The following is a 13,021-nucleotide window of genomic DNA, read 5'->3' as shown; positions in this document are numbered from 1 at the left end:
TTATTTTATTATATGATAGTATTTATTCTATGGCAGTTAGGAACACTGGCGGTAGTCAACAGCAGTCTGGAAGCAGATTAGCATCTGCTTTTCTGCAGCAGTTTATTTTGTCCACAACTGGATTCAAACCATGACACCTGTGTCCCAAAGCCCATCAATTCATAAAACCTGAACCTAAGGCTATGTGAACACTGCAGGTCAATTCCAATTTTTTTTACTCATATGTGACATGAATTTGATTTTTTTTCATGTCAGTGTGAACAGTAGAATTCCGTTTTTTTTCAAATGAGGCTCAGGCCTCATTCGTATGTAGATATAAATCTGCTATGTATCCGATGCTACTGTAGTCTGAACGGTCAGGTCGCATATATCCGACATATACGTCTTTGAAAGGCATGGTTTATCAAGCAAGACTTAAAGGTACTCACCGATGTAGGCAAAAGTTCTTCTACTCATCCGAAAATTATTTTAAAAAGGTGTTCTCATCAGTGTCTCACCACTCTTGCCTCTGAAATCCACCCACACGCTCCTTGGAACAGACGTCACAGCAAATCGCCTACGAACTGCCGTAGCCAAAATTCTTGCCCAATTTCTTTTTAATCTCCTACACACGGAATCATTTGGTTGAGAAAATATTCACTCCCGTTGCACAAAATCCTTAAAGTTGGCACAAACACGATAAACGGATAGTTGGGATTTTTTGACATGAAGTTGTATGACATCCCCATCAGCAGTGGACTATATCAAGTGACTTACCCCCCCCCCATTTGGTCCCACGTGTCCAGTTCTGGTCGGATTTCCGTGACAAGGAAGGTAGTTCCGCTAGTTGCTGGGTTATTTAAGTAAAGAGTTTGGCTTCTCAAAACAATATGTGTTCAAAAGAGTAATACATTTGCATTATAAAAATGCTTCCTCCAAAAAACCAGACCTCCGATACGTGTGCCATCACATATCTTCTGTCATGGAATTAACACATTGTTGTGACCCATAACATTGTTTTAGACATTTTAGACATTTCTCTTGGAGATTAATAAAGTATCTTTCTATCGATCTATTGATCGATCGTACTTCAGTTTCCGGGTCATGAGGTTGTTGTAGCCTACGGCTGTAGCCACTTAGCTATTACTGAAGAATTGTTGCTTGTTGTTGAGCTGAGTTGAGAGCAAACTGATTGGTGCCACCTATCTTGACTCCTGTCTTGTTGTGAATCGCATCTCCACATTAGGTGACCCTCGATGTCGGTATTACTATGATGTCTTGATTCTTTATGCTATATAAAGTACTTTTTAACATTTACCAGACACATTAGGTGTATTTGCACAATGTATAAGGTCGGTATCGGCGGCACCAGCCTGAAAGTTACCCAGTATCGGATCGGAAATGAAATAATTGTGTTATTGCACATCACTAGAGCACACACTGCAGCACTCTTTACTTCCGTAAACACATGAAAATGCGTGTGACGTTGTGCTTTTGCGCATGCACGTCACTTTTTGGACGCTTTTGTTTTTTTAAACCACAAATCTGAATTGGGCATCATACCCTGCAGTGTGAACATAGCCTAAATCTAATTCTCCCTTTGTGTTCGAGACTAACAAAGAATGAGTAAAGAAAAGTGAGCAGTGCCCCAACCTGTGAGAGAGGGGAGACGGTGAGTAATGCGTCGTTGGTGGTAGCCTGAATGTCGTAATCAGATATTACTGCCGCTGCTTCGACTCACACACTTGGAGAAGGGGGGAAACAGGTAATGGAAGAAGAGGGAGGGATTGATTTTTGCCCCTTGCAGAGTTTCTGTGTGTGCGTGTGTGAATATCTTGCAGTTTCTGAATGACTTCATTGTTTTCACTCTTTTTTCTATGTATTTATTTGTGGACCTCTACAAGTGTATTCATTTTGTTGATATTGAGGTGCATCACATGTTTCGGATCTGCATGTTAACTTGTGTGTGAATGTGTGTGCGTTTGTGTGTTTGTTCCAGCGGATGGACCTAATGACTTCCTCCTGGGATTTTAGGATTTGGCTGCTCTGCACTGCTTGCCTGTGTGTCTGTCTTTTTTTTTGTGTGTCTCTTTGCGTACTTGTGTATAAATGCTTGTTATCTGGGGGGAAAAGGATGGACCTGGATAGACCTCGGCTATCTTCCCCCATCTTGTGTCAGATAGCCATCAAAAATTAATTGTGTTCCCTGTTTGCTGCTATAAACTTTTAGGCATGAAGCCGGCGTGTTTATTGTATTTATGAAAGAATGCAGAAAGGATGGGCCGTTAGAGGCTGACAACATAGGTATATTTTTAACTGTTATAGTGATATGCAGCGCCTGAGAAAGGAAAATGCCTTTCTCTTTGACTACGTGGTCATTACCAAGTGTATTGCACAACACAGCATCAACAGAACCAATGTTGTAATACCAGTAAGACACAAACTGCTCATCCAGCATTACTACCGGTGACAAAATCATCGTAAACAAAAGTCTGACAAAAAAAAGTGTAACACACATAAGTTTCATACCAACAGCTGAGTAGCGCAAAAAATATTTGTAATATTAAAATGCAAGTAGAGGTCGATAAAGCTGCTGGATGCTGACCATTCATAATACATCAAATGTAGCTCCTGCCAAGCTGTGGAGTCAGTAAGAAAAACAAAACAAAAAACTATTGGACATCAAGAGGTTGCCTACAGCTACAGCTGCAAATGTTTTTGACCCGGCACTATTTAGAGACCCCAGTGGTTATTTCTTTTTGTCAACCACACACCTGACGACTATAGGACACTTGGTGATTAATTGAATAGAGGCATTATTTACAGCAATTATAGTAATCGATCTATAATTTAATCAAAAAATGACACGTCTGGGTATGTTATCTTAAATCTGTTTAAATACCTTCATCAGTTAGTTTGATTGAAAAACATATTCCTTGATAATATTATCTTGGCTTTTCTAAAGAAATGGAAAAAACATATTTTGCTTTGCTCAGCTTTCAAACATGCGTGCACTCCCACTTCTAAAATTTCTGGAGACCAGAACGATGTTCTAAAGTGTCCTAAGTGGTACAGATTTATGTTTATAATGGGCATCTGAATGTAGTCACAAATCTCTTCTGTGTCACAATGCCCACATCTAACCATTCCCTCTTGAGCTATTGGAGATTTTAGCTTAATTGGCCAGCAACCCACAGTTATGCACTCATAGGCGGCCACGGAGACAAGTCACAGCATGTCACACCTGCTATGACAATGTGTAAATTAGGTGTCGGAGACATAGTTGACGTGTAGGGGGTTGACTTCGCAACGGTGGTAACTCACAGTGTTGCTTGAAATGATAGAAAATTGCCACTAAATGACCAAGTTTTCATGTTCAGTCGCTACTGACTCAGCAGTATGAAGTGCTGACAAATGTCCCGTTGTGCTGCATCATAATTAAGTCACCATCACTTGAGAGAAAACCTTTCATTCATAGATATACCCCCCATAGAGCTGCTGCTATGGATGTGAAAAGGGAAGAATGGCTCATTGAGACTGAAATGGAAACTATTTGGGCAGCATGGTGGCTCATTCGGGTAGCACGTCTGCCTTGCAGCCAGGTGGTTTTGGAATTTAATCCAGGTACAGTCGCGGTTCGAACATTGCTCCTTCACTCTATAGCGTTTTTTCAGAAATTAATGAATGAATAAATGATTGTCAGAAATATTTGAAAGACAACTTAGGGTTAACTTGTGGCATTCTGGTCACTAGTCATCAGTAATGTTACATTAATGAGACATGACATTAGATTAGATTACATTCACACTGCACGTAGTCAGCCATGGCATTGTCTGACATGACATTAAAAAAAAGTTCTCCTCCCATTCCGTGTGGAAGTGGTAAGTGTTGGGCTTTTTACTTTGTTCTTCTTCCTCTCTCTGTTTGAAACTCTGTCTTAATTTTAAAATAAACAAATTGGAGGCTGACTGGTTAGCTCGCTAGCGTGCTATGCTTAAAGCCGTGGCCGTCTCTTGTGTCCCTGCAGTCATTTTATTATACAGCATTTGAAATTGTTAACATGTTACGTCACATTTTGAGATTGGAGCAAATTCGCTTTACATGTTTTCTTCTTGTGAGGTACGCCAAGGTCTCATGTGATTTGCTGACTTTGCAAGTGACGTCCTCCAAGTCAGTGGCTGGAACTCAGATTTTGTGTGACTTAAAAGAGATTTAATTTTGGTCTAATGGTGAACTGTGCGACCTCAGAGTAGTGTCTTTCTGCCCATGTAGTTTGTATACAAAGTTGAACATTTGAATACACACATCTTACTGAGCATGAACTGCCTTGTCAGCCTTCCTGGCACCACCAGATAAACCAAAGCCAAATGTTTTGTTTAAGGTTGATAAATCATATAGGACATTTCTGCAAAGACAATGACAGAGAAGGAGCATACAGTCTTTATTTATGGTCTTACATAATGATCCATGTCAAGAGACTTGGAAAAAAGCCAAGGATGAAGCACTGCGGTGACAGACAATATTTCTTTTTAACGTTTCAAAAATAAGCAGAGAAGCATGCCAAGCATGCGGCTGTGGTCTGACAGCACGGAAGAACACACGTGGTGGACATATACAGCGCATTTTCTTCATAAATTACACAGATTTAGAGTGTCACAGTGGTTTGGGTTCACAATTTAAACTTGATACTTTGTCACAGCTGAGGGATCAAGTGTTTTTTTTTAATGCCTTGGTTCGTCTTGTGTAATTATGGGAAAATGGCTCTTTATTTTAGTGAATTTTGGTCCATTGGGGGGGTCAAAAGTTGGAGACAGTAAAATGAGTAAAATGAGACCGTAACAGGCTGTGACAGTCAATGCAATACAATATACAATTATTTAAAAGTTGACGTTGACATAACTCGACATAACATTTGAGACCCAAAAGAATAATTTCTATGAAAACTGCTCTGTGTGTGTTGACGTGTTTGTAGTATTGATTGTCTAGAGTGACTTCAAAATATAAGCATGGCAATATTAACCTGGATTCTTGCAAATGTATGAAAGCTTTATTGTCATCAGTGGTGTGCAGTCAGGGCCTGCAAGGCCTTCTCTGCTGGCCTAAACACTATCAGAATCACTGAACAACATTTACAACTTAATTCTACTATACATTTATTCCCAAAAGTCTATCATCTTCATTTCATAGCATGTCACTTGGCTGCACTGCGTCCAGTACGTTTATGTGTGTGTTTCTTATTTTTGTCCAATCAGATATCAGCCTGTATGTGTTGCCATGTCAGTGTAAACCGCCAGGATGTTCAGCATCAGGAGTGCTGACCCATGTTGTTGACCCATGGCTGTTTCTTTAACCAATCAGATTTCAGATTTCGGATTTGCTTCGCAGAGCCGACCCACAAAAACATCAGCATTTTTCTGTCCTCTGATTGATTGGCAGCAGACAGTAGACACCGTAATCTGCATATATTTTTTCTGGTGTGCAATATGTTTTCTTTGTATGCAAAATGTGATCAAGGCTACAATAGATTTATTTTGTAGTCAGGACCGTCGACTGAAACTATCAATGTTATGTTATGCTATGTTATGCATTCATCATAATTTCCCAGAAGCCTCTCGTCTTCTTCTTGATTTGTTTTACAGTTAGAAGCATTACTGCCACATACAGAACATAGAACATGAACTCACTGGGTTTGTGAGTTGGAAGTAAACACAAATCATACAACTATTTCAATGTATGTTCACCTTAAAACTGGTAAATTCTAAAATATTGCTCACAGTATTAGTAGTTATAGAGTCATGTCTGCTTATTTTCCCACATGCTTTCCATGTGTTTACATGTGTGCAGGCCTCGGGGTACAGAAGTACAACTCTTTAAATCCCCCACAGTGTGTTCCTGTGCGAACCCTTAAAATTCCTCAGAAGAATCCTGTAAATGCTTCAACTTAAGCCTTATGGTCATAAAAAACCTTCTCTCTGTACGTGCAGCAAATGTCTGGGCCTGTCTTAAGGTACTGGTGGAGGAAGTGGGCATCAGGAGGACTACTGATACATCCTCCAGTTATTTATGGGGAGCTTGCTTTTGCATGTCTCCAAGCACATGATATACAGTAAGCTCTGGTTAAGATGACTCATAACTATGCTTGGTGCAACATGGTCCTCCTTATCCTGTGCATGTAAAATCTAACAAAGATGAGAAAAGCTATCTTATGAGGTCAAAGATCTATACATTCTTTTCAGGGTTTACAGTAATCTCCATCAAACTTTCAGGGACGTTTATTTTGTCTCCATTTTCAAACAATTTTGGTGAAACCAAAGAAATACAATACTAAAAATTATATATATATTAGATCACCGCTTTTTGCGGGGGATTCTGTTCCAGACGGCAAAAAAACGAGCGTAATAGAGACACCCATAAAATTTTTGATACTCTGATTCCCCCACACTCCATCCCATCTCCGAAACCCTCCTGCCATTGTTCAGTCGCAACAAGGGTTTAAACCGTCACAAAATTATTAACCGCATTTTCAAGTATAAAATGTATCCGTACTGCTCAACAAAATACGAAATCTCAACACTTAGTGAAAATGATCAGTGAATTGTGGGCTGGTACATGAATGCTGTACATTTGACCTGTATTATCATGTATTTATACATTATTAATGACTTAAGGGTGAATAAGGTGTGAAAAAAGGTGTGAAAAAACAAAAAATTCAAAAATCCTCAAATTTGCGGCATAGCAAATGCCAAATTGCAAATGCATAAACAAGGCTAGTTGTCTTCTTGGAGCTTGAACTGAAAGAGAATGGTATCAGAAAAAATGATTTCCCTTTCATGCATTTCTTTTTGTTCATCTTTGTCCTCTTCACTCATTATCATTGGCGCATCTGTGAAGCAGATTGAGGAAACATTTCCATGACAATAAATCCTCAAACATCTGCCCTGTAATCTGTCGCAGACCCCATAACATCTGTGATATATTCTGTCAACCCCCAATATTCACAGTAACACAGTACATGTACATACAATACAATATGTCCTGCCTATTGTCTTCATTCCGATATGATACCTGTATATTCATTATTTCCCCTGGAAAGCAAAATTGACTTTTTAATGATGTTTATTGATGTGCGAAAACTCTATCATCTCTCTCACTTGTTTGAAGAAAGACGTTTAGAAGTTCCTGGGTTTTCCGAGCTTTGTAGAAAAAGCTCATCTTTAAATAAAGCCTGGAGCTCTCCCAACTATCCATCTGTCAGCTACAGAAGTGGAAACTAGAAATTTTATCATTTTTGTTTTTCTTCAGCAAATAGTCGACCCTAGCATGATGAGTCTGGGACAATGTGATTTATTGTTAGCTATGCTTGTGTTGCTAAAGTTTGTGTCCTTCCCACAATGTTACGTTGTTGTATGTATTCAAACAAATGTGTGCTATCAATCATTGCGGCAACGAGGGCGGGGTCAGATTACATGTCTCTTTTTTTCTCGACTACCTCGGGCTGACCTGGTACTCTATGCCTCACGGCAGCAATGTGCATCCTTTATGGATTTGTCGAGAATGCACCCCCTACGCACAGCGCATGTTCTGCATGTAGGAAAGGGCAACACTGAAAAAAATCATCAAGGCTCGGGATAACAACAACAAATAATCCACAAAGTCAAGGAACTTGCAGTAATGCAGGAGAATAGAAGTGGTGGGACAAGCAAACAAGCCGTAGCACAAATGCACTGTGTGAGCACAGGCCAGCGGGGGCGAGGAGAAGGAGGGGGAATCGAGCCCAAGCCCAGCACGATACAAATGGCCGAGTGTGAGTACGCCCTTAGATATGCACGCAATCACACATAGATAACGAGACAAATAGCAAAAGATTGACAGATAAAAGAAGAAATAACTTCAAACTGACAAAAGTAATAATAAATGATAATTTACTGACAATCAGAAAATCAGACCTAGTCGTCCTTCGGCAGATGAGACAAGCCTACAGCTTTTTGGCAAGTGACATCAGCTCTATGTGTACCGAGGTAAAAAGGAAGCGTATCAAGAACACCACGCATGTGAAAACATGATGTTCTGGAGCTGCTTGGGTGCATTCGGCACAGGGTGTCTTGAATCTGTGCAGGGTACCATGAAATATTGAATCGATCATACCTGAGACAGCTGGAGCAGTTTGCTCACAAGCGGTGGACCAAAATACCTGTCCACAGGTGCAGAATTCTCACTAAACGCCACAGAAACAGCTTGATTGCAGTGACTGTCTCAAAATGTTTTTGTTTTTTTTTACTACCATCATTTTTGTACTGGCTAGTTTCATTACTTTGTTTTGCAATGTCTGGTTTGCATTCACTACATTTTCTGTAAATTTGTTTTTATTTTAAATTTAGTCAGTTTCATGTTATTTCAGTGACTTGTGGGCTTTTTTTTTATCTTTAACTGCATGACATCAACAATTTTGTTCCTTTGTTTTAAACTACAGTCACACATAGTAAATATATTATATAGCACTCACCTCATCTCTGCTATTTGCAGACGGTGTGGTCCTGATGGCCTCATTGGGCTGTGACCTTCAGTGTGTACTGGGGCAGTTTGCAGCTGAGTGTGAAGCTTCTGGGATGAGACTCAGCATCTACAAATCCAAGACCATGGTTCGGAAAAGGGTGGCTTGCACCCTCCGGTTTGGGAATGACGTCCCACCCCAGGTGGAGGAGTTCAAGTATCTCAGGATCTTGTTCACAAGTGAGGGAAGGTTGGAGTGTGAGGTTGACAGGCGGATCAGCGCAATGCCTGCAGTAATGTGTTCGCTCTACTGGACCATTGTGGTGAAGAGAGAGCTGAGCCTGAAGGCAAAGCTCTCAATTTACTGGTCGATTTATGTTTCCACCCTCACCTATGGTCATGAGCTCTGGGTCGTGACCAAGAGAACGAGATTGCGGATACAAGCGGCTGAAATGAGTTTCCTCCGTGGGGTGGCTGGACTCACCCTAAGGGATGGGGTGTAGAGCCGCTGCTCTTTCACGAGAGCCAGTTGAGGTGGCTCGGACATCTAGTCTGGATGCCTCCCTGGTGAGGTGTTCCGGGCATTCCCAGCCGGGAGAAGGCCCGGGGCAGACCTCGGACACGCTGGAGGGATTATGTCTCACAGCTGGCCTGGGAACGCCTGGCGTCCTCTTGTTGGAACTCGAAGAGGTGGCCGGGGACCGGGAAGTCAGGACTTTCCTACTGAGACTTTATAGGCACCGTGCCCATAAATAGGCACCGACGGCAGTGGAGTGTCATGGCGCCGCTGCTAGCGAAATTCAATTCAAAAGCGAAGAAGAGGAAGTCAAACGGAGGGGGCAATGATGACACCAACAAGGAGACATATGAAAGTTACAGAAGCTGAAATAAGTCATATTTGCACCTCATTGGGCGTGATGTTTTTGCTTGAGTAATTTACACCAGTGTTCCATCCATCTTTTTTCTATGCTTATCCTAATTAGAATCGAGGGGGTATGCTGGAGCCTATCCCAGCTGACTTCGGGCGAGAGGCGGGGTACACTCTGGACTGGTCGCACACACGTTCCATTTTATTGTCTGGCTTAATATGAAATGGCTGAGAATATTCACTATACACTTTATACACTTCTCTCAGACAGGCATTAACATTTTCTCACATTTCTCTCGTTTAAACACTCTCAAAAAAATGATAATGATCAACCTATAAGGTTGGACACAAGAAATTACAAAGTGACTTGTGCGTATTTCACTTTTCTGACCGTGCCTCTTTCGCCTGGCGCCGTTCCGCTATAGCGTTTTTGTATCCTTGATAAAACATATTGCTCCTCCTCAAACCAAAGATTTATTTATTCCGTAATGGCGCCCTACAACCACAACTTCTACCTTCCTTCAGCAGGTCCAGGAGTCCAACTTTTAGTGCGACGCTTGGCTTCCTCTGCCTTTAGGGTGCAGAAGGTTTCATCGACATTGTGGGTTTTGTCTGGGAGAAGGCACACGGTTAGCTTCTTCTTCTATTGTTTATTGGCGGTTGGCAGCTCACATGGTTAGCTAGTTCCCATCACTTTTAAAACCCATTTCTACTTCTGTCTGTCAACAGGGAACCCCATGCTGCTCCGTGTGCTTCCCTCAGTCTACCCCAGACAACCTGATATCATCCACTGTCACCTTGGCAAACTCACTGCTATGATGTCACAGCTGGACTCTGCGGAACAACAGCACCTGATCAGACTGCTTCAAATGGTGGCTGAGCAGCATCCGTTGGTGGGGTTTATTTATTTATTGACGCTGACAACTTTTTTGACGTCATTAGAAAATAAGGAAGGATTTCATGGGAGCACTCAAAAAATCTGCACAAAATAAAGGAAAAAGAATAATGAAATAAAATAATTGTTGATTGAGCAGCATAGTGGAGTAGTGGGTAGCACATCAACCACACGGTCGGGAGATCCAAGTTCAAATCTTCTTCAAATCTCTGTGTGGAGTTTGCATGTTCATCCTTGGGCTAGTGTGGGTTTTCTCTGAGTGCGCCTGGCTTCCTCCCACATTCCAAAAAAAAAATGCATGCAGTGTTGCATCATTGCAATATAATAGGGGGAAAATCAACAATTTTGTTTTTTGGGGGGGAAAAATGCACCATCTAACTGACACAAGAATGCAATCTCTGTGGATTGGATGTATTGTCTTTCCTCTCCTACTGTATGTCACAATCATTTGCTAGGGCAACAGTGGTGGTTTCCCCAGCAGGACTTTTGTCAATTTGCCATATTATGGAAGATGGCTGTAGATGGAAGCAAATGTGTTGTCTCATTCACATGTTCCCTCTAAAAGAAACAGCCACCTGTTGTCTTTCTCACTATAATTCAGACACTGCGTATATAAAAACAGTCAGAATCCCTGAGGATTTGGTGATTATTCAGATGAAGTGACTTCAATAGCATGGGGGGGTTCTGCAATGGTCAAATCCAGTCCAGTCTAGCTGTGGATAATGAGGACGAACTGTTTCCAGACGGCCCTACAGTCATGTCTTTGTTTATCATCAGTCACCACATAGTTTTTCCCACTCCACTTTTCACTTCTTAAAGAGACATCCAGCCTTCTGCTTGCTACTAAAAACGCCTTTTGTTGCTGTTGTCATTACAAAAGTATGACCGCAACTCTGTTTTCAGATGTTGAGCCCCCAGGTACCTGCGCTGGTCGGTTACCTCGGCAACCAGTCTCTGATTGAGGCCATATTAGGCACTCTGGTGGACGTGTCTCAAGCCAGCCCCTCCTCGCTGGTCAGCTCTCTGCCAAAGCTCAGGACTGTGGGACAACAATGGCCTGCTCTCTTGGGTCACGTCGCCAAAATCCATGGTGCAGTGGGCATCATCAGTGAGGTACAAAAACACACAAGCACACACACACTTAAATCACACGCAGTAGGCGGCTCGTTAATAAGGAAAGTTTAGAAGCAAATTAATTTAATTGATAGCATGGTTGCATTCTTGCATACTGATGTGTCACTTATAATAATTGCTGTGATTCCCAAGCTCGAGCTCAAGAATGTGACTAGACAAAAGCACAAAAGAAAGAATCCCACTGAAATTTGCTGAACTTTGAGCCGTAAATGCAATCATTTTGTTGGTGTTGTAATCTCACTGTACCAAATGCAGCTGACAAAACACACCCATGTAAAGGCGTGTTGAATTTACACTTTTAATGCACACACTCTAAAACAGGTAGGAGTGATTATTTTAATGAGTTTGAGTCACATGACTTGTTCTCCGTTGACCTGCCAAGTATCAAACACACACTCAAACACCGTGCGAAGACTAACACAACCGGAGATTTTGTCTGGAGTGTGTGTGCACATGTGCCTGTGTGTGTTTGAATGCCATTAGGAAGGGTTTTAATGAAATATGGTGTGCAGTGCAACTTAAGCTTCTGTTGTGCAGACCTATAAACTGTTCATGCAATCCATCCATGATTATCGTGTGTGTATGTGAGGATTGATGTGGGTGTTACCGCTTTCACTCTCTTTCTCCCTTTGGGGCCCATTTAAAGCAGTTAACTGACAATTTGTGAAAATTAGCGCAAAGGGAAAATAAAGCATGACTATGATGAACACACGCGTGCGCACACACACACACACACACACACACACACACACACACACACACACACACAAACACTGTAACATCCCCTGAAGGTTCCCTTGCTTTGCATGGCGGCAACTCCAGCACACACACATACAAACACACACATAGTTACGTAGTTAGTTGGACCTTTTGTGTAGTGTGTTTCTTCACATTGGATCCATTTGCAAAATAGGCCTGTTTTTTCTTGGAAATTACTCTGCAGAGACCTCCCGGTGATGGCAGTGCAGAGTGCCTCCTGTAGGTTTGCGTTTGCCCCCATCCCCCCTGTCGACACACACACACACACACACACACACAAACTCACTCTCTCTCTCTCTCTCTCTCTCACTCTCTCTGTACCTGATTGCAAAACATTCTCTGGCTTCCTTTAGCTCCTAAAGCAGTTCATCTATATTGAGTTACCGAGCTTGTTATTTGTTTGGTCTGAATAAGTCACCTTAATTCAGCAATGTTTCTCAGGGAGTCCAGAAAAATTAAAAAAGATACCATACACAAGGAACTGATCCATTCAAATGTTCTGAGGTTAACTTTAAGAGCTTATGTTCAACATGTGCACATGAACATATCATCATCTCTGTGCTTGGGCTTGTTAGTTTGCCAGATTTCATCTTTAAAGGACTCAGCAGGTTAATAACCGTCTGAATCCCTTCATATATGTATCTTACCCTTGCATCTCTTTTTCTGGAAAACAGAGACTAATAATTGAATACAGCAGTTATTTTTCACAAACATTCCAACTAGTTACCATTAATCCTTATTTGTGATGGGTTCATATGATAAGTCACTAATAAGTCACTGGTTCACTTGCCTGACTTTCATACAGGGAGTGTCTCCATTCAGTTATAGTGTGACGGTGAATGTGAATGGTTGTTTGTTTATCTGTGACTGACTGGTGACCAGTTCAGGGTCTACCC

At 41.5% G+C, this 13,021-nt stretch overlaps 1 protein-coding gene across 4 annotated transcripts in view; it reads left to right on the top strand.

Moving 5' to 3' along the window:
* The window catches only part of veph1 (ventricular zone expressed PH domain-containing 1), a 70,152-nt gene that overhangs the window by 27,663 nt on the left and 29,468 nt on the right, over window positions 1-13,021 (top strand). For all 4 annotated transcript variants that reach the window (XM_054793572.1, XM_054793570.1, XM_054793571.1 and 1 more), the window contains 2 exons: window positions 10,067-10,230; window positions 11,136-11,345. In XM_054793572.1, coding sequence (XP_054649547.1) covers window positions 10,067-10,230; window positions 11,136-11,345 — 374 coding nt within the window. The remainder of the gene's footprint in view (window positions 1-10,066; window positions 10,231-11,135; window positions 11,346-13,021) is intronic.

Source organism: Dunckerocampus dactyliophorus, chromosome 12 (assembly GCF_027744805.1).
Source record: "Dunckerocampus dactyliophorus isolate RoL2022-P2 chromosome 12, RoL_Ddac_1.1, whole genome shotgun sequence".
NCBI classification, from domain to species: domain Eukaryota; kingdom Metazoa; phylum Chordata; class Actinopteri; order Syngnathiformes; family Syngnathidae; genus Dunckerocampus; species Dunckerocampus dactyliophorus.
The sequence above is the reverse complement of the archived record's forward strand: the minus strand, read 5'-3'. Positions and strand labels throughout refer to the sequence as shown.